The sequence below is a fragment of the Gouania willdenowi genome, unplaced genomic scaffold (genome assembly GCF_900634775.1).
Source record: "Gouania willdenowi unplaced genomic scaffold, fGouWil2.1 scaffold_429_arrow_ctg1, whole genome shotgun sequence".
Classification (NCBI taxonomy): Eukaryota; Metazoa; Chordata; class Actinopteri; order Blenniiformes; family Gobiesocidae; genus Gouania; species Gouania willdenowi.
In genome coordinates this window covers 130,128-153,335 of record NW_021145190.1, presented here as the reverse complement: position 1 = coordinate 153,335, position 23,208 = coordinate 130,128, and the positions used below count along the sequence as shown (strand labels likewise).

At 41.4% G+C, this 23,208-nt stretch overlaps 1 protein-coding gene across 1 annotated transcript in view; it reads left to right on the top strand.

Annotated features, from left to right (window-relative positions):
- Positions 1-21,548: 21,548 nt before the first annotated feature.
- The window catches only part of LOC114460331 (uncharacterized), a gene marked incomplete at its 5' end in the record, with an annotated part of 15,967 nt that continues 14,307 nt past the window's right edge, over positions 21,549-23,208 (top strand). Inside the window, one exon of the mRNA XM_028442261.1 lies at positions 21,549-22,781. Within this exon, the coding sequence (XP_028298062.1) occupies positions 21,549-22,781 (1,233 nt within the window). The remainder of the gene's footprint in view (positions 22,782-23,208) is intronic.

Below are 23,208 nucleotides of genomic sequence, written 5' to 3'. Positions count from 1 at the left end.
GGTACATCTTTTAAATTAACACATGCCTCGAGATGCGTTCAAAGTCCCTGGAAAACCCAGAAATTTTTAAAATATCCCCACACAGCCCTGACACCACGTGAAAACAAAAGAGGACATGTCTAAAACCAGACATAAGGTCACCATACATGTCATCATTATTTAATAATGAATGGAAAAAATAAAAATGCAGTGTTATAGTTTGGTCACTTGGGGAAGATTTATTAAGTTTTATTGTTATTAATATATGGACTTTTGGTATTGTTTACCATATATGCATTGATAAAGGAACCTTGAGATTAAATATTATTTAGAACATATTTTCAAATTAATATCAAAATAATAATGACTCACTGGAACGCATCTGTAACCTTTACACACCCAGAAACACAATATATTATTACTGTAAATATCATGTCTGCTATTAAAAACTGTATATTACAATAATTAGCATATTAGCACACACTTAGCTATAATAGAGCTTTTCATCTGTAAACTCTTCTTAGAAACCAATGATCACACAATGTGTTGCCTGTTATCTCACGCTACGTGGTGACTATTGTTGGAATTGTCCCTGTATAAATAAAGTTTCATTGAATTAATATGTGACCTTTGACAAATAAACAGTGGTTGCAAATATCAAACTACTTATGTGTAACTCTATTGTAGTCCAGTCATCACATTTATAAACTATCTTAGTCATCTAGGATCTGTGCACCCTCAGAAAATCAGCTGCTCACATTATTTTGACCTGAAATCATCTGATTTTCCAGCGTTTGTAATTCTTCTCCAGTCTGCATTGACTCCTCCCACCAGAGCGTCATGTTTAAGGGAAGAAGAAAATGAAAATGGATGATTTATTATTCATTTTATTTATGAGTTAAAAATGCAGCTATATTCTGAAAATGAAAAATTATTTCTGTTAATGGATTTTAAATTGAATTATGGTACAGATATACTTCTATAGTTTATACAGTTGACGTAGCGTTCTTATTCTCTATTACAAGTTCACAGAGAAGCTGCAGTGTTTGCAACTGTCGTCACCTAAAAAAGACAAACAAACTAAACAATAGAATATGTTACCATTGTTATTTGGATTTTTGTGATTTTAAAACCAATCAGAAATACACCGTTTTTTTCTGTATTTGGTTTTTACGTTTTCCTGTTTCTGGAAATCATTGGTTGAAAAATAGGTGAATGTCAAGCAGCATTTTGTCAGGTCTGTTGTATTTGTTTTTGTTTGCAATGCCTTTGAATAAGTTGTTTTGTGCCTGACTTGGCTAGCTACGCCACAAGTTTTCCCTCAGTGTCCTTAGGTCTCACATGTTAGATGGACCTTGAACTGAGACATGTTTGAATACTTTACATTGTAGTGTTGCACAAATGTTTGATCATTTTGTTTTTGCCTTCTTCAAGTGACAAATCACAGCACTTTATACAGCAGCATATTATGTGTTTTGTTCATTGCTGTTTGTTTTGCTTTAAAAAAAAAGTCTTAAATTGTCTTAAATTTGACATAAAAAGTGTGCAGCAACCACTGTTTCTGGTGTACGGTTCATACTGTTAATAAATGTTGATGGTACTCATACTCCTGGTTGTGATTCTGATAAGATGTTTATTCTAAGAACAAAAACTGGTTTTAAGGTTTTGGTTTTAGTTTTAATATAGATTTAGGTTTATTTCAAGATGAGTCAACTTGTATCAAGAAACAGCTTAATCATTTTTCACTAATGCTGAGTCATTCTTTACTTAGATTAGTTGTTTTCTTCTTGTTCCGAAGCTTTCATTTGCATAAATTAAAAAAGCAAAAACAATTTTAACAAGAATTATTTGTTTATATTCAGTATATTTCACTTGTTATTGTGCTGTAGGAAGTTTGATTTCAAGTAATTTAATCTAATAATCATTCATTTCTGCTTATTTTAACCCTTTAGAATACTTATCTTGCTAACCACGACATTAATTCTAATGAAATTCAGTACATCTACACGTCTGCTATATGTTGTCACCACTAAAATGTAGTATTTTTTTCTAAATCATGACCAACTCAGGTTGATCCAGGCTGATTAAAACCATCCCATCTGAGCTGGGACATGAACTGATCCATTTATTCACACATTAGTTCTTCTAATGTCTTTAAACACTTTTATTGATACACACAGACCTGGTCAGAGCAGGTTACACTCCCAGTTAGGATCATGGAGAATAACATTTGCTCTTTAGACTTTTTTTAGACCTGTGTCCTGGGTATGATGGGTTTACGAGGTGAACAGTACTCAGTCATGTTGGGAAGTCCAGAAATCACACAGCATCTCACGCAATCATACTCACTGTGGTACATGCCAGAAAATACCACAGACCAAGTATTTGTAGTGTAGTCATAGCACTCAACAATTCTCTTTTGTCTTCTACAAGAGACAACAAAGATCTTCTTGTTCATCACTGCAATGTCAAAGTTCCAGTGTCTGTGGACCATTTCAGGGACATCGTACCAGGTGTTGGTCACTGGGTCATAAGCCTCAGCAGAACTCAGATCTCTGGACCCATCGCTTCCTCCAACTGCAAAAATGTGGCCCATATATGCAACGACTCCAAGTTTATACCGAAGTGTTCCCATGGGAGTGATCAGTGTCCACTGGTTGGTGTCTGGGTTGTAATACTCAGCAGTATTCAGTGCTCTATTACTACGTCCTCCACATATGTAAATCTTGTTGTTCAGTGTGGTGCAGCTGGCGTTTCTCCTCTCTTCATTCATTGATGCAATGAACGTCCACTGGTTGATGTTGGGCTGGTAGCGTTCAGCAGTTCTTAGTGAGGTAAGATTCCTGAAGCCTCCCATAGCGTAGATGCATCCCTTTAGCACGGTAACACTCATTAAGTACCGTGACTCCTGCATTGGTGACATCTCCTGCCAAGTGTGTGTGACTAGGTTAAACCTCCACACTCTGTTAGAGGGGTCGGTCCAACTTAAACCACCACCCACAATGTAGAAGCATCTACCAAGGAAGACAGTGCTGTAGAGGAGTAAGTGAGCCATGGGATTCTCCAGACTAGGATGAGTGTGAACTGTGATCCAGCTGTTAGTTCTGTAGTCAAAGGCCTCTATGGTCTTAGAATATAATCTAAACATCAGTAAGAAGGCGTTTGGCAAGCGACGGCTAAACAAGGTGTTGTTGATCCCAGACTCAGAGCAGAGTAACGAAGGTTGAGACATGACTTTAAGGGTATCAGAGACCAGGAGGTGGGACTCAGGGTTTGTTTTTACCACATCATTGTTAAGCACATTGTCTGTGATGTAACTTTTGTCCATCAGCCCCAGTCGTACCTTTGGTAACAGAGTAGAAATGGCTCCCTGTCGTTCCTCAGGCATGTGGTTTATCCACCTTAAAACACTTTGATAAACTGTGCTCTCCTGGGTCACAGTAAGGTCATCCTGACCCAGGATATCAGCCAGCTCCTGCTCCGCAAGCTGCAAAAACTCTTCACAGAGTGAAACTTCCTCAAAATTCTCACAGATAAAGTGAAAGGCCTCATACTTCAGTTGAAACAAAATGGGAATATACCAGACTTTAGTAAACTGCCACAGCCCAATGCATTTTTCTGGACAGAGGTGATCCTTCAGAGCTTCAAAGCATGTTTGTTCCAGACTCTTTACATTAAACTGATGCACTTCCATCATTAGATCAAAATTATTGCTGTTGTCAGAAATATAATAAGTAAAGTCACTGAGTCCAATGAGTTTGTGAAATGTTCTGACTATGAAGATCATGTGAAGATCCAAGCATTTTAGAACTTCAAAGATCAAAGCATTTTAGAACAGAAAGCTTCCATTTCTTCCAAACAGAATGTTACTATAGTTACCAGCAAAAGAGCTTTTGCTGAGTTTTGTTAAGTTGACAATTTGTTAAATTCTACAGTAATTTTGTTATATTTTAGTTTTAGTGCGTGTAATATAGTTCACATACATAATATTGTTGTTTCATGTTTTCAGCATTTCTGATTGATGTTTTATAATAAAATACAAACATAGGTTTAATATTTGAGTCTTTGTTTCTCCAGTGATAGGCAGAGGTTCTGGACACTGGACTAACTAGGGCTTCCGTGCCCCAGCACGTTTGACACCTATAGTCTGGATTGTTTACCTATTCTCAGTGAAATTATGCTGTTCCTGTACCTGGTGACAGAACACTTTGTTGACATAGTACCAACCTTCCCTTCAAGACAATGATAGCAACACATAGTCTCTGATTTTCCAAGTTTGCAGAAAACGGGAAAACAAAAAAATAACTTCCTGAGAACTATTTACACAGTTTTGCCAGATTTTCACAATAAAAGGGATGTTAAATGTTAAATGTGATAAATATACTTCCTGCACTAAGTAACCTCACAAGTTCATTACTTTGCACTTGATCTGGTGACATGTTGGTAACCACGGTGATGTGGTTGAGTGAGAGCGCACAGAGCTTCTCGATCAGCTTCTGAACGTGTGCACTGGGCCAGTGGTTTTCTTCTGTAATCAGCCGTTGAATAGAGCAAGTTTTACACAAATCACCAGTTTCAGAGCAAAAAGCTGAGAAAAACAGGCTTTTTCTAAAAAAAATATCTCTCAGTGACTTTGAAGCAATTTCTTTTGCTTTATTGAAAATTATAACATCTGAACATTGGTATCCTTTGGCTTTTATTTATCAAAAAAACAACATTTGGCTCCAAAACTGAGCCCATTTATTACAATTTAACCATGTAGTGTTAATAAGTGCCAGTTAAGTCAACTAACTAACTACTAACAAATATTATATAATTTCTGGGCTCAGCCTATTTGCTATGGTAACCTAGAAACCTGTGTGTGTGTGTGTTTGACAAACACTGGAATTATGTTTTTAGCAGCTGAGAAAATTAATTTATATCAGGCTTAATAAAGTATTTCTATTGTATATTAAAATATTGTGCTGCTGACATTATTAGAATTGTCACAGTGATGATCAGAGACCAGAGAGTGTTTAAAGTCCACAACACTTCAGAGCACAGGCACTGAGACGTACCACAATATTTAATGCTACAATTTCTCTAATTTAATCCCATTTTTCTCAAATGTAAAGTTTTTAAGGCCTTAGATTTGGCTACATCACATTTAATACTTTATCTTTTTAAGGATTTAAAGACCATCTACCCTGGTTTGTGTGTACACGTGTGCAGTGCTTGATTCTGATCACACCGCTTACGTCTCCTCCTCTGGTGGAGTACGAGGCTCCACAGGCTGCTGGGTGTAGCCGCTGTAGCAATCTGAAGCTAGAGTTGCTGCATCTATCGGACTATAACTGTTTGATTTACATAAATCTAAGATTACCTGATGGTCGTGTACTATTTTAGAGTAATTACGCTGCAGGTTCACTGATAAATTATTAGAACTGACTGAGTTATCTGCTGTTTTATATCCATGCTAACGCTAACCTCTGCAGCTGACAGACACACAGCCAAATACACATGCATATGTCAATATATCAAGGCTGGAAAACTTCAGCGTTCATTTTAATTTATCGTCCAGTTAATTAATGTATTTATTGATAATCGGCCCAGGTCTAAATTAGTGCTACATTACCTTGTTTCAGTGACACTTGTATAAACAGCATGTGGATGCTTTTGGTTCAGATGCTGCATCATTGAAGTCGTACTGCTGTGGTATGACAGGTATTGTTTACAGTAAACACATGATTGTACCATGTTTTCTTTATTTTTGAGGATGTAATGATCCCAGACTTTAGACGTTCTCTGTCGTTTACTCTCCGCCATGGCGCTAAACTAAATGCAGAATGTTTGTCACGCGTTGATGATGTGCTAGCGGTGTGTGGTTCCTGCACGTATGGTGCGCGTCATAGGAATGTAACAATGCTTCGAGGCACAATTTTTGCCTCGAGGAATTTTTGTAATCGAGTTAATCGAGTAACTCTATGAATCCTTTCAGCCCTAGTTCAAAGTGACCAAAAATGTTGAAAAATGTGGTGAAATGAGATTTTAAAAACCAGATAAATTGGTTAAAAGTTGCAAATTAGAGTGGGCAAAAACAGACAGAAAAAGTGGTAAAAAAAGGTTCAAAGAGTCAATATTGGAACAATTAGTTTAAACTGGTGAATAATGAGCACGACAAATGGTGAATGTGGTTCAATTGACAAAAATAATCATGAAATATGGTGAAAAGAGGTTAAAAGCATACTGCAGCTTTAACAATATGTATTTTAAACCTGCTAGAAGTGTGTTAATTGGGTGACTTCTGATATATTTTAGTTTTCATTTAATTTCTGATTGTCAATGTTGTGAATGGGTGAGTTTTTGTATATGTAGTTAAAACATTGTGCTGACCTCATAGTTTCTCTGTGTTACCAGGTGAAGATGGAGGACAATCACACAGTCAGATTCATGAAGCTGTCTGCTGACTTCAACAGTGGAGTAAAAGTCAAGATCAGAAAGTTTGTGTTGTATGACAACAGTGAGCGTCAGACACGGGACTGTCTACTGATGCTTCCCAACACCCCAACAATGGCCCTCAGGTCAGTAGTGGAGACATCAACTGATCAGTGGGAGAAGTAGAGCTCAAACTAATGCACACTGTGACGAAGTGAGTCTTAAACTCCACTTGTCCCTGTAGTTGAACAGCACACACTCTGTTCCACATACACATTTACAAAACTACATTCATCCTTACCTGCTCCATGTGGCACCTAAAAGGGGAGTGCTGTCAACATTTCCTGGTTTTATACTCCAGATTGGTGAGGTCATTGGTGACCTCACCAGGAGCTACGCCCAGTAAGGGGATGGGCCAATGGGTGGGCCTGAGAATAAAGGGCAGGTGTGTGCTTTGTTCAGGGTTGGTCCATTTGTGCTTGGTCTTTGGAGGAAGACACATCATGGTACCAGCACTCTGTAAAATGTTTGGGAGGCACTGTAAATAAATGGACACAGATTTTGCAACTTCCTGCCTGAGATGTCTCTTCATTCACTTTGAATAGCCACTGAAAGCCACACACCTCACAAATGGTGGCAGTGGTGGGATCCAGTTACTGAAGAAGATGCCACCAAAACGCAATCCACATGTGAGTAAACTTAATGAAGTGCCAGAAGAATACCATGCAGATGGGAGTCAGGAAGGAGCATTGGGAGCAGAGCTACTGACTGAGCATGCCCCACAGCCAACTCCAAGCATGGCTGATATTGCAAACCTGCTCCACGGCCTGGTGAGGAAGCAAAATGAACATGATGCTAGATGGGAGCAGGACAAGTTGCAGCAGGAGAACCGGTGGCAGTCCATGGAGCGCCGGGTGGACCAGCTCCAGCAGGAGGTGAAAGCAGAGCATCCAGACCAGCAGCCTGTGGTGGAAGGAGCAGCAGCTCAGGCAGGGCCCCCCGTTTTGCCAGCTTTGGTGAGGATCCCCAGCGGGAAAGGTCCTAAAATGCAGCCATATCAAAATGATGAAGACATTGATCATTATTTGACAACGTTCGAGAGAATTGCCACAGCCTGCCAATGGCCAAAGGGAGAGTGGGCTTTGTACTTGGCCCCACTTCTAAATGGCAAGGCCCGAGCTGCATATGTGGCTATGGACGTCACAGAAACAATGGACTATGTCAAAGTGAAGAAAGCGGTGCTGGAGAAGTTTGAAATAAGTGCAGAGACCTACAGGATGCAGTTCCGATCTACAGAGGTGAATGAGGATGAAACGCCCAGGGAGCTGCAGTCCCGGCTGAAAGATCTCTACGACAAGTGGATGACACCAAGAGAAAGAACGAGGGAGCAGATCGGAGATACTATTGTGCAGGAGCAGTTTCTGAGAATGCTCAACCCAGAGTTGCGCACATGGATCAAGGAGCGCAACCCTCCAACAGCAAGAGAAGCTGCAGAGTTGGCAGAAGCATTCCTGTCTGCACGACGCTCTTTCAAAACCTCTATTTCGACTAGAACCAGTCTACCTTCTCCGTCTCCAGGAGTGAGTAAACCTATGGGTGGGAGTGGGTTTAGAAGTAAAACCCCTAGACCTCAGTTTTCAAACCCCAACCCTAGATTTAGAGAGTTTAAAGACAGAAGCCCTCTGGTCTGTCACTCCTGTGGTCAAATTGGTCATTTTAGGTCAGAATGCCCAGAGCAGCAGGTCAGTAAGACATTCATGTGTTTGGGCCCGCAACCTCAGTGTGTCCTAGAAGAGATGTCTCCACCAATTATTGATGAGGAAAGAGCTGTCTGTGTTTTTATAGATGACAAACCACATGTTGCGCTGTTAGACTCAGGCAGTAGCCGCACCCTCATTAGAGAAGACTGTCTGCCTAAAGATGTGACTTTTAGGGGTAAAATGAAAATTTGGTGTGTTCATGGAGACAATGTGGACTATCCTATTGCTAATGTTAACATCCAAGTTGAGGACCAGCAGTATTTACTCTCAGTGGGTGTTATGTCCAAACTGCCCTACCCAGTTATACTGGGGTGGGACCTGCCCATTTTGCGTGAATTAATAGCAAAAGGCAACAATGTTATTTCAGACAAAGACAATGTTATTTCTGTTGAGAGCATGGCTGTTGTCACCAGGTCAGGTCACAAGCAGAGGGTAGAGTCTGAGGATATTGACTGCGGAAAAGAGTTACCTTTTTCAGACTGTGAAGTTCCAGTGTCTGAGAGCTCAAAAAAGGGTCCAAAGAAGAGTAAAAGCCAAAAAAGACAAGAAAAACTTAAGGGCACAAAAATGGTTGAGACAATTCTGCCACCAATCTCTGAAGAGCTAATGGTCATTCCCAGTGATCTAGCTAAACTGCAACGTGAGGACCCCACTCTAGCTCCATTATTTGCTAAATGTGTCTCTACTGATACAGACATTACAGACAGAGTAAGAGAAGTGTTCGTGGTAAAAGATGAACAACTCTTCAGACGTAGCAAAATGGGGGATCAGCTAGTTGTGCCAGCAGGTTTGCGACCTATAGTTTTGAACCTAGCACATTCTGTAGCCTGGGCAGGACATTTGGGACATTTTTAGACTTTTTCTAGGATGGTCCCCCGATTTTACTGGCCACAACAGTGGTCTGATACAGTCCAGTATTGTAAATCCTGTTCTCAGTGTCAACTAACGGCTCCAAGTAAAAGGTCTGATCGGGCACCCCTCATGCCGATGCCAATAATTGACACTCCTTTTTCTCGTATTGCAATGGACATTGTAGGGCCCCTTGAGAAAAGTAGTGTAGGCAACAAATATATTTTAGTGTTGTGTGACTATGCCACGAAATATCCTGAGGCTTTTCCCCTTCAAAAAATCAAGGCCCGTCAAATTGCAAACTGCCTTATTCAATTGTTCTCCAGGGTGGGAATTCCCCAGGAAATAATAACTGACATGGGAACAAACTTTACTTCCACACTTCTCAGGGAAGTGTACAAACTGTTGGGGATTAGAGGGATCAAAACTACACCCTTTTGATCCCCGGCGGGATCAAAAGGGTGTCCCGGTGAGGACTCCCGCCCCAACCCCGGTGTCCTCACCGGGGTTGGGGCGGGGTCGTTTGGCGCCTCGGGATGATGCTGTTTACTGGGGGGGCGGCCCTAACTGTTTCGGTGGTTGAGGTTGCTCTCGGCCGCCTGGTGGGTATGTCCTGCCGTCTGCGGACTGGTGGGTGGGTCCGGGGCATCTTTGGCTGGGGGCTGCTGTCCCGCACTTGATGTGTGCCGTTGGGGTGCCTCCGTCCCCGCGGCGGGGGTCGCCGGTTGCTCGCGGGCCGGCGGGGGGCGCTGCCCCGTGGCTTGCGCTGTCCGGGGGGCGGCGGGCCCTGGGCTGCTGGCCTTGTGTCGTCTGGGGCTGTGCGGTCCTGCTGGACTGTGGCCGGGTCCTGGGCCGGGGTAGGGGGCGCGCCCCGGGGGGCTTGGCCCGGGGGCTTGCCCTTGGGGGGTCCTGGTCCCGGGGGGTGCTCCTGGGGCCCTGGGTGCTTGGCTGGCTGGCCGGGCCGGTCCTGGCGGGGGTCTTCCGGGGCGGGTGGCGCGTGCCGTGCCCTTGCATACCTTCTGGTGCGGCCCCCGCCTGGGCAATCCCCCGTGAGGCAGGGTGTCGGGGCCAGAGTAGGGGGCCACATCCCGGCGGGGCGGACTGGCTTGGCCTCTGGAGGGGGCCCTGGCTTTAAACAACCAAAGCTCGTGGCGCGGGCGGCATCGGCAGAGGGCGTTCTGGGGCTAGGTTGGGGTGCCTGGGGGCCGGCGGGGGGACTCCCAGCGGCCCCCTGGTGCCTTATGCGGCTTGGGGTGTGGTCGTCCGCCCTGGGCGGGCTGCTCCTGATGCTGCATCCACTCCGGGTCGTCCTGGCCTGGGGTCGGTTCCCTGCTGGCTCTGGGCTCGCCGGCGGGTGCCCGCCGGCTGTCCATTCGGCGTGGCTCTGGTCGTCTGCTGGGCGTGGGCTTCGGCTCCTCCGCTGGGGTCCTCGGGCAGGGGGTTCTCTGGGCCCTCCCCTCGGGGGGTGGGGCGCGGGGGTGTGGGTGGGGGTGGGTGGTGGGGGGGTGGGGGTCCTGGGGGTCGGGGGTTGGGATCGGTGGCGTGGTGCGCTGGGTCCTTGGCTCCTTGGGGCTTTCTCGGGTGTGTATGGGGGGGCAATGGCTGCCTCTCGGCTTGGGATCTTGGGGGCGTTCGGGGGGCTGCTTGGCCGTGGGGTGGTCGCCGGGGGCCCCTAGATTTCCCGCTCTTTCTGCTGGCCCGACTGCTTCTTCGGGCCCGGGGGCGGCTCATGGGTTTTGCAGTAGCGGTTCTTGGAATTACATTTGTCATGGACGCACTGGCTTCGGGCTGTGGGATAACACTCATACTGGGCTCAACCATAGACACGTTGTTCCCAAATACCTGTTTTATGGAATTTCCACTCACTTCCTCCTCTGCTCACAGCCACCACCATTATTCCTAAGCCGCACACTGGCTTGATAACACAACAATAAGCACAATATACACAACCACAATTCCACATCGCATCACTTGAAACCTATCGACTATCCCCCACCCATTCATTTTCCCATCTTGTATCCCTCCTCCCTGTTAACCTCCCCCCCCCCCACCTTGGTGTAACACTGCCCTCTCTTTTTTACATCCTCCCTTTAATAAAGTACTTACCCTTCCCTAGGGAGGGCTGGTGATGGTCACAATTATGCAATGAAATAAATTCATTTATTTAATTGCAATAATAAAATATGCATTGCTGTTAAAAGATTGCACTTCTTGTAGTGTTAACCTTCGACAGCATGTGCAGACAAGGTGAATTTTTAAAAAAAAAGAAAAAAAAAAAAAAAAAACTACACCCTATCATCCACAAACTGACGGACTTGTGGAGAGATTTAGCAAGACACTCAAGTCCATGTTGAGAAAGTTTGTGGCGGATTCAGGGGCTGATTGGGACCAATGGCTGCCCTTTTTGCTATTTGCCTATAGGGAGGTGCCGCAGGCCTCAACAGGTTTTTCACCCTTTCAGCTGCTCTATGGTCATGTGGTACGTGGTCCTCTGGATGTGCTAAAAGAAGCTTGGGAGGCCCCTAACCCAGAAATACCATGTAGTGTTTTGGCCTATGTGTTAAAAATGAGGGACAAATTAGAACAGTTTCAGCAGTTGGCTAATTCTAACCTGTCTCAAACTCAGAAAAAGCAGAAGCTGAACTATGACAAGGCAGCATGCAGGCGTTCCTTTGAGGTGGGACAAAAAGTTCTGCTTCTACTACCTACTTCTGCAAGTGGACTTTTGGCTAAGTGGCAGGGTCCCTTTGATATTTCACGGAAAATCGGCCCTGTAACCTATGAACTCTTTATGCCAAATAGGAAGAAAAAACATCAGATGTTTCACATTAATCTTCTGAAGGAATGGAACGACAGAGCGTCTTCATTGCAGCTATGGGCTAGGTCAGTGGCTGAAGAAGAGGAATGTCAGGAGCTGTTCTTCCCTTCATTAAAGGAAGACCAGTCACTACCAGATCTCGGCCACCTCTCGTCAGACCGGAAGGAGGAGCTACACCAAATCATGGATCCAGCTCTGTTCAGCACAAAACCAGGCTGCACAGATCTCATCCAGCATGACATCAGGCTCCGGGACCCCAATCAGCAGCCCATCAGAGACACCTCATCCAGGATCCCGGCTAAGCTGCTGCCTGCTGTAAAGCAAGAGGTGGAAGATATGCTGGCCATGGGAGTTATTGAACATTCAAAAAGTGAGTGGTGTAGTCCTGTTGTTTTAGTCCCAAAGAAAAATGACCCAAGACAAAGATTCTGTGTTAATTTTTCTAAGCTAAATGCAGTTTCAGCCTTTGATGCATATCCAATGCCCAGAGTCGAAGACTCAATTGAGCGTTTGGGCAATGCTAAATTTCTCACTACTCTTGATTTATGCAAAGGCTATTGGCAAGTGCCATTATCTGACACTTGCAAAGACTTAACAGCCTTCAGAGTCCCAAGTGGGCTTTATCGTTTCAGGACAATGCCTTTTGGACTCCACGGAGCGCCAGCTACATTTCAACGGCTGGTAAATGAAGTCCTTAGAGGTGCAGATGGCCACACGGCGGCTTACATCGATGACATTGTGGTATTTAGTGAAAGTTGGGAAGATCACATGGAACACTTGAGTGATGTTTTTCACAGAATCCAAAGGGCCGGACTGGTGATGAATGCCCGAAAGTGCCACATTGCTAAGACTGAAGTGGAGTATTTGGGGTACATCATCGTGGGTGGTGTCATACGACCTCAGGTTAGTAAAATTGAAGCACTTCTGTCCTACCCACCTCCAACAACCAAACGCAGAGTTAGATCCTTCCTGGGATTAGCTGGCTGGTATCGCCGCTTTATTCCGGATTTTTCTACAAGATCAGCCATCCTTAGTGATTTGACGCGCAAGTCGAGTCCAAACAAGATAAAGTTGACCCCTGAATGTGATTCTGCATTTAGAGACCTCAAAAACTGTTTATGTAATGAGCCTGTTCTTCAATGTCCAGATTTCTCCCGTCCTTTCATTGTGCAGACAGATGCATCTGGAGTAGGACTGGGAGCGGTATTGCTGCAGGGTGATGGAGAGTACCAAAGACCTGTGCAGTACATAAGTCGTAAGCTCTTTCCCAGAGAGACAAGGTATTCCACTGTGGAGAAGGAGGCCTTGGCGGTGAAATGGTCACTAGACACTTTAAAATATTACTTGATGGGAGATGAGTTTATCTTAGAAACGGACCATCGAGCTTTACAGTGGATGAACAAAATGAGGGACAGTAATGCAAGAATAACCCGATGGTATTTGTCTTTGCAGCCCTTTTGTTACAGGATCCGATACAGGCCTGGAAATAAGAATGGTGTGGCTGATTTCTTGTCTCGTTCCTATGAGGTCTGAATTTTGTAAGGGGGGGGGGGGGGGGGGGGGGGGGGGGGTGACGAAGTGAGTCTTAAACTCCACTTGTCCCTGTAGTTGAACAGCACACACTCTGTTCCACATACACATTTACAAAACTACATTCATCCTTACCTGCTCCATGTGGCACCTAAAAGGGGAGTGCTGGTGACCTCACCAGGAGCTACGCCCAGTAAGGGGATGGGCCAATGGGTGGGCCTGAGAATAAAAGGCAGGTGTGCTTTGTTCAGGGTTGGTCCATTTGTGCTTGGTCTTTGGAGGAAGACACATCATGGTACCAGCACTCTGTAAAATGTTTGGGAGGCACTGTAAATAAATGGACACAGATTTTGCAACTTCCTGCCTGAGATGTCTCTTCATTCACTTTGAATAGCCACTGAAAGCCACACACCTCACACACACTGTTGGTCAGAACGTTAAAAAATGATTTCTAAAGGATTCATTTAGAAGGTTAATGATAGAGGATTAGATTAAAGTGAAACAGTCTCTCTTCATTGATAATTCATCATGTAACCAGTAAAAAAAGGACTGACCCAAGCTGTTTGTGTCCAGCAGGCTCAAAGCCATTCTGCTGAATCATCAGTATTTTAAACAGGATGGAGGTGTCAGCTTCTGTTTAGTTTGTGTTTAGTCCTTGTGTTCTGAGTCTTTGTTTATTCTGTTTTCTACTGGAACTCTTGTCTCTGTGTTCCAGGGTTTCCTGCTTGTGGCTCCACCCCCCAGTGATGTCTGTGTGCTTGGTTTGTGACTGATTAGCTCCCTCATGTTTCCACCCAGGTGTGGCCCGTTCCCAATCAGGCCTCCTCTACTATTTAGCTGAGTGCTTGAACACTGAATGTTTGCTGGTTCATTACCAATGTTTACCTTCCTCATGTCCTGCTGTGTTTGTTCCCTGGTTTCTTTGTGCTGCCCTTTGACTTTTTTAGTTTGGAATAAACATGGACTGTTTCCAGGAATGCTACGCCTGCATTCTGCCTCCATCTTTCTCTGTGTTTAGGTCCACACCTACACCAAACCCTGACAGGAGGAACCTTATGAAAGGTGCAATATATAGAAATATTGTACATTTTCAGTTTTTAAATATGTTTGAAATACTTAAAATCTTAATATGAGTGTTAAGAAACATGTCCTTAGCTGTCATGCTATATGAGTTGTTTTATTTTTTTATTTTTAGATTATATAATTATATAAACATTAATAAATATTGCTGGCCTGGCCAACCTGTAGTACCTTTTTGAGTATAAGTCTATTTACAGCAGAGCCATCCCTGAGAGTGTCACCTGCCATAAAACACAGGAAGAAGAAGTCGTCCCTGAACAACGCCGTCTCAGGCATATATCATCTACTACCTGGATTTCACCAAGCCCACACACAGCAGAAGACCTTCAATCTTCTAGAAGTTTGTAGAGTTAGGTGGTACTAACTACACGGGGCAGCTTCACCCCATGTATCCTATAAAATCTCTACAGGCTGCGTCTGTAGAGACTCGCGTTAGCAACAGATATATATCAGCAGATAACTCAGTCACCTCTAATCATTTCTCAGTGAACCTGCAGCGTATTTACTATAAAATACAATACGACCACCAGGAAATCTTAGATTTAGGCAAAACAAAGAGTTATAGTCCGGTAGATGTGAAGATCTGGACCTCCTACGGAGCCAGCTACAACCAGCAGCCTGTGAAGCAGTGGAGTCTCGTACCAGCGGTGTCCGCCAGCAGAGGAGACATAAGCGGTGTGATCAGAAGCAGGAGCAGGGATGCCGAGCGGGGCTAGCAACCAAGCTAAAAGCTAATCCTCAAAAAACGCCGCTTCCTTCCATCCTGTGTTCTAATGTCTTTTCCCTGGAAAACAAACTGGACGACCTGAAGCTGGATTTAAATATATGACGTGAGATGAGTGTTTGCATATACATCATAAACAACTTTGTCATAGACTTAAAGAAAACCAACCATTAAAGATGTTTGACAGATTCAAAAATAGTGGAGCAATTATTTTATATACATTATTTACATTTTAAGCATGATAGTAACTAAATAAACTAAATAGATTTTTCTTTTTTTACCCTTATTTCTAATGAAAGTTGTTCATATCTGCTCTAACACATCATGTTCATCTGTTTTAAAGAGAGACCAGCAACATTTATTTAGAAAATTGAAACATTTGACATTAGTTTATCATAAATAAACTGTGCAAATTTAATATTTCACAAGTTTGAAGTTTTAGACCCCAAACATTTAAATTATACTGTACTCACATTCTCAGCTTTGTTGTAATGTTAATGAGCTTCACAGAATGTCATTATTGATCTTTGGAAATGTAAATATTGATTCATATTTGTCAATAATAAATGAACACACAGATTAACACATTCTTTATCACCTCCCCAAATACTTTTATGTTGGATTTCTAAAAGCGTAGTGGATGCATCAGAAATTGTGATGTGGTCAGTGTTTTTACCAGAAAAGGCCTTCACTGAAGGAAGGTCATTGTTAACACAAGGGTCGTTTCACCACATTTCAATAATTATCACATGCACTTTGGTCTCCAAAAATTCTGAAATTGTTACCAATTGTTCAGTGATTCTTCAATAGACAAACAGAAAAGAGAATCTATCCTAAATAAATTCACATTATTTATTCAAAGTGCAAAGAAAGAGGAAACGAGTGCGACAGAGAAAGGATCTAAACTCTCGACTGCTGCAGGAGGCAGATTTTGTTCATCACTGATAAGATTCATTATCATTTTAATGCTTCCTACGAGTCATATACGTTAAACTACAGTTTCTGCACAGACTGTACTCTGAACGACAAACAGTAATGTGTCTTTATTTATCAATTAATTTTGAAAAAGTATCTCCAATATCTCAAGACAGACACTGAGGTGCAGGTTTCCTCACATAAAAACAATGTGTTAGTTCTACAGTACACAATACAGGTTTCTTTTTTTTTTCTTTTTTTTTTTTAACATCTAATTTAGTTTCTAAAGCTTCTCAAAGTGCATTAAAATGACATCAGGACTAAATTTAATTTTTTTTCTAATTAAACAAACCACACTACCTGACTACATATCATAGGATGGGGACATTTATTAATTGAGCATAGCGTTAGTTCAGGCAGGCCTCTGACGTCAAGCCAGCCACACCTTCAGTCAACAAACTGGCCCCTTATTGGTCACAGCATACAGGAAGCATGACTTAAACCGCGACAGCTGCCTTTTACCTCCTCAGCAAGCATTGCGCAACCCACCTCCGCCCCAACTCCTCCTGGTCAGTATGTATCCAAGTAACTGGGTGTCATTTTTTGATCATTAACATATGCTGTAATCTGTTCCAGGGGGTTTCTGCTAAACCGCTCTCCTTGCTTTAGCCTTTAGCTAGGGCTCAGGGAAGGTCAGGGAGGAGTGCTCTCCCTGCCTCCGGCTTTCCATGTAAGCTCATGGAAAGGACAAGGAGGTCCCAGAACAGACCCATACCACCAAATATATGATTGTATGCATATCCATGTAAAGCACTCAAAGGCGCTATACAAATCCTAATGCACATTTATTGTAAATAAATCATTTATTTTGACTAAAGCAGTCCTGACTGAAATTTATTTCATTCATATTTACTAAATTAGTATATTTTGTCCTTTTGATCTATTTATTAAAACTCCTGCATGTTTCCTGATTAACTTCACTTTGCTTCCTCATTGTTGACAAGGTTATAAATAAAATATGTAGTTATTAACAAAGCTGAGCTCCTTTCAGGGCAAACTACAGTCTAATATACACACACACAGACTAGAAACATTCCTTCAGCTCACTGTAAATACCAGCAGAAATGCACAGCTTCAGCTATTTGGAGCTATATAATGAAAAACATATGAGTCAGCGTATTCCCTGAATGACCTAAATGTATCTAAACCAAGTAGACACGATGACATGGTAGAGGCTGAGATTATGTCAGCCTCTGCTATGGCTTTGATTAGGACTGTAATAGAGAGTGATGATAGAGTTTCAACGTTAGTGTCTGGGTTAAAAAGCTCGTCTGGTTTTTGCATCTCTGATGATCTTCACAGATCACAAACTGTGGATGATAAAAATCCCAAAACTGCTTTGAGTAACATTAAAAACAACCTGAAAAGCATCACCAAGTGAGCCACAAGATGGAGACTCTGCAGAGACTCTTATTTCAGGAAACACAGATGAGCTTCAATAATCTATGACCCAGTCACAACTTCCCACCACTATTTTCATGTGTTTTTCACCTGTAAAATGAGAACAGCCTACAAACAGTAAGTCTGTCAGACTAACAGTACAGGCTGAAGAAATACAATAATCCCTTCACATCCAATCACCTGAGAGTATTCCTAATGTTATGGATGGAAGAAAACAGTCTCATCTTGGCAGGGGTGGACTGGCATCCGGGGACACCGGGGATTGGGCCGGTGGGCCGGGCCATGAGAAAGAGAAAAAGAAAAGGGGAATAAACAAACCTGTTTGTTTATTCCCACTTTCTTGTATCAAGTTTTGGCCGTGAAACTCCAGTATTTTACCCCTCTTTCCTGTAAATATCCCATATTTGAATGTAATAATATTTAAAAATTAAATGTAAAAAAAACATTCCTCTGCCTCTGAAGAGAACTGTGACCTGAAATGGCCTGGATGGCCTTTCTCACGAGATTAAATTAAATTAAATTAAATTAAATTAAATTAAATTAAATTAAATTAAATTAAATTAAATTAAACTAAATTAATTTAGTACCGACAGCGGCAACAAACCAGACAACAACTCATAAGAGAGATGGATGAAGACGTTATGATGAAACAACAAAGAACTGGTGTAAATATGTTGTAAAATGTGATGTAGGGTTTATCTTCCTAAAAAGCAGCAGGATGTGACACAGTTACACATTCCTTTAGATTAGTAACTGAGATTTTAACGTCTACCACAGCGGAAAGAATCACGTAAATCACTTTCTATTTTGGCGAAAACTACAAAATTGCATTTATAGATATATTTTGTATTTTGTATGAAAATACTAGTTTTAGGAGTTACTGCTTTTACTTCCCAGACACATGTAAATGTCAGTTAGATGGATTAATGAGTGCGTTCTAACCCAGACCTTCCCCATAACAAGCTACACTACAGAACTCACTCACACGTGCTGTCTCTTACAGGAGAAAAAGCCAAAAGTAGCACACATTGTGCAGTTGTTTGTTAATAAATGTGTCTGTGTAGCATTTTGGATCAGCAAATTTAATCCAGAATTGTCTTTCTGGTCATACGTCATTTGAAATATGACTGAGATTTATATAATTTATCAACATTTTGAGAAAATATATTGAGACACCCAGTCCTAGTAGGAATGTTCACAGCATTTCAATGTTAATAAAGGTCCTCCCACCAGATTCTAGTCACATCATTGTATTTAATAAGTGGTTGATAAGTGGATATTTTAGATTTCTTGTACAATTGTCTTAAAATGAAAAGTGATACTGGAGTATGGGGGGTATTGTATCAATGAGCGTTTGCATTAAAATCATTTCATGCTGTAAAATCACTTTACTGATGTAATTATTTTACTGTAAGCTACTAAAGGGTTCAAGTTAATGGTTCATTTACGATTATGGTCCAAAGCAACATCAAATGCAGTTTTTTTCATCAAGGGACATGAAACTTGTGTTGCTGGCTGGCCCCCCACACCACACATGACATGGGCTCTATTCTCCCACACTGAAAAATACACTTTATTTCAGTAATATTAAGTTAAACTTAATGCCACTATCAAGTAAAATGTACTTAACTTGAAATTAATGAAGATATTAAGTCAATGTTGTTTGTTATATATAATTTTGATGTTGTATTTACTCAAACAAATGAATTAAAATTAATTAAGTTGTTCCATAAACAGAAATATCACCAACATGAAAATAAGAAGTACATTTTATATATTTGTAATATTTACTGTTATGAAAAATATATGTAGATTTGAATCTTTTTGATACTTAAAATGTAATCAATTGTATCAAGTTTTATTACTCATAAATACGTAAATGATGCTTATTTCATTTGATAAATATGACCAGATAATATAGATTTATCACAAATCACACAACTGGAAAACAGAAGAATAAACATTTATTTACTAAAGTTCACATCTGAACAGGTCCTGGTTTTAAATATGTTTTGAACAAACAGTGTAACTTACTGTACATATATGTACATAATAGAAAATGAAGGCTATTCAAATATTATAACAGTACTTTTCTTCAATTATAAAACAGTGCTTTTCTTAAAACATCACAACACTTTTCAAACATCATAACAGCACTTTTCAAACATTATAAGTGCTTTACAATTATTATAACAACATTTTTCTTTAACTATTGTAAGAATGCTTTTATTGAAATATTAAAGTGCAACGGCAACATTCAAAATAGCATTATGGTATTACACTTTAAACCACGAGTGTCAAATGTATGGTCTGGGGTCTAAAAGCAGCCCTGCCATAAATATTTTAAAAAGTGTCAAATGTAGTAAAAACAGGTGTTGTGGATTTCATACAGTACATGTTTTTGAGCTGTGAAGAAGCTACAGTACCAATAGAGAAATACTGCACAGGCATGAGGAGAACATGCAAACTCTACACAGAGGGGTGTCAAACCCATGGCTGTAAAGTAAAAGTGCCTCCTTATTTTATTGTTAATGACAATAAATGTGATTGTTACATAGAGCTGGACAATATATCGTGATTCAACATATATTGAGTTTCTTTTTTGGCGATATAGAAAAAAACAATATTGCCTATATCCATATATACATATTTTTTTAACTTCTTTTTATTTATTCAATCACACAGTAAAAATCACATCAAACAAGTATTTAATATTATTCATAGAGTACAATTAAAAAGTGTTCTTCTTTACAATGTATCCATATTGCTGAGATACATATATATTTTTATAGCTTATTTTGTATTAAAATACTCGTTTTAGGAGTTGTTGTTGATCACTGAATGTGTCCTAACAAAGACCTTCCTCCAAACAAGCCACACTACAGAACTCACTCACACGTGCTGTCCCTTAGAGGAGGAAAAAGCCCAAAGTAGCACATATTGTGCAGCTGTTTGTTAATAAATGTGCCTGTGTGGAATTTTTCATCAGCAAATTTAACCCAGAATTGTCTTTCTGGTCAGACTTTGACTTTAGAATATTGAAATATATATCGTATAATGTCCTTTTGAGGAAAAAACATCAAGCTATGAGTTTTGGTCCAAATCGCCCAGCCCTGTTGTTAAAGAAAAAGGTCACTTACACTATATCTACTTTATCTTATTATATACTGATTATGGTCTAAAGCAGTTGTGTGTTTTAAATCATGACCTGTAAAAAAAACCAATAGCATTGAATCCCAGTATATGTGTAGAATAGGTAAGTAGGGTCATTGGGGGCTGTGATAATGACAGGTTCTCATTTACAAAGGAAGGCCATAGAAAAGTAGATCTATCATGCACTAGTGCACACCCCCTCAGTACTGCATGATAAATATTAACCAATGCACCAAGACAGCATGTATCAATCATACACCTGTGAACACCAATGGAACTATAATTCATATTTAAGAAGCCCTTCAATCTGATGGTTTTGCAGCATTAAATCTACAGTAGTAAAGCACCCAAAGGAGCCCATTGACCTGGAGCTGCTTGTATAGTGATGGATTGATAAGGTGATTGATCATGTAACATGATAGCAGTGTAGTAATAATAATAATAATAATAATAATAATAATAATAATAATAATAATAATAATAATAATAATAATAATAATAATAATAATAATTGTTCAGTTCGAGGTCACTTCATAAAACTAATAGGTCTAGACAATTAATATTTCACAATATGAATTATTAATCTGAGTTAAAATGGAAAGAACTGATGTTGACAGGTAGTCATGGTAACTCAGAATAAGTTAGAAGACCTCTGTTGACAGGTAGTCCTGGTAACTGAAAAGATGATAGTGCCATGTTCTAAAAGTCCTACGGGTAGACATCAAAGCCTCAAAAGCAGTGAAAGGTTACTAAGTTTTAAAAGTTCCACGGGTAAACATCAAAGCCTTACTGTGGAACTACGGGCACTGTGCTAATTGTTTGGACCGTATACTTGGACCATCGTCAAGAACGCACAGCCCGTTGACTTCAGCTGATCAAAGAAATTGTGATGGAGAAGCCAAGTGCCCAGGTGGTCGGGCGAGTGTTTGTCCGACAGTATTACACCGTACTGAACAAGGAGCCCGAGAACCTGCACAGGTTCTATGGCAAGGACTCGTCGTACGTTCACGGAGGTTTGGACTCCAAAGGCAAACCAGCAGGGGCTGTTTACGGAAATTTGGAGATCCAGAAGCGGGTGATGGAGCTGAGTTTCAGGGACTGTCACACTGAGATTTGTCACATGGACGCCCACTCCATGCTGAACGAGGGCGTGGTGGTGCAGGTGATGGGGGAGCTGTCTAACAACATGCAGCCCATGAGGAGGTTTGCGCAGACCTTCGTCCTGGCTCCGGAGGGAACCACCGCAGACAAATTCTATATCCACAATGATGTCTTCATGTACCAGGATGAGGTCTTTCAGGACTCTGACTCTGAACCTCCTAAAGAGTCTGAGGAGGACGTGGAGGAGCTGGAGGACATAACAGAAAAAAGCTCCTCTGACCTCCCGGAGCCCGCCCCTAAGAATAACAGGTCGTTCTCCTGGGCGTACGTTACCAGTCAGTACCTCCCACCCTGTGGAGCCGTCCCAGTGTCAAGAATCCTCCCCCACAAGGTTAAAGTCCTGCCCACAACACAGCCCAGAGTGCAGGTAAAGTGTGAGTCTCAGAGCTCCACACAGAGACCTCAGAGACCTAAGGGTCGAAGGATTGTTCGTTATCCTGACGCTCATCAGCTGTTCGTAGGAAATATTCCTCACGACGTGGAAAAGACCGAACTGGTGGAGTTCTTTGAACAGTTCGGCTCAGTCCTCGATTTCAAGATCATTAGCAGAGGAAAACATCCAAACTTTGGTTTCGTGGTGTTTAACAATTCTGAGCCGGTCCAGAAGATCCTCAGCAGCAGACCTATTGAGTTGTTTGACAACGTGCGTCTGAATGTCCAGGAGAAAAAGACGCGTTCGCCGCGTGAAGTTGAGGGCAGAGAGTCTGAGGGTCGAAGGATGGTTCGTTATCCTGACGCTCATCAGCTGTTCGTAGGAAATATTCCTCACGACGTGGAAAAGCCTGAACTGATGGACTTCTTTGAACAGTTCGGCTCAGTGTTAGATTTCAAGATCATCTGCAGAGAAAAACATCCAAACTTTGGTTTCGTGGTGTTTAACGATTCTGAGCCGGTCCAGAAGATCCTCAGCAGCAGACCTATTGAGTTGTTTGAAGACGTGCGTCTGAATGTCCAGAAGAAAATGACGTCGGGTTGTGTTTTAATTTAAAAAAGAACAATCATTTTAAAATGTATTATTTGTTTTTTTAATCAACTACTAGACATTTCAGGTGACCCTACATGGAATCACGACCCCAAGGTTGAAAAACACTGTTATATCATTTCCATTATAATTGAGCTGTTTTCATGATTTTAAAATACAATTATAAAGCCTTTTATTTTAATACTCATTTTTATTATTTTAATTTGTGCCATTTTTCCATGTTTTGGTGCCTTACTTGAACAAATGTGCTCCATATTGTTGCCTTGCTTTGTTGGACAAATACGAAAAATGACTATTCTGAATAAATACAGTTTTAAACACAAACAGTATTACCTTTATTGTTAATATTATTTCTTTAAGCCATGTTTGAGAGATTATTTTG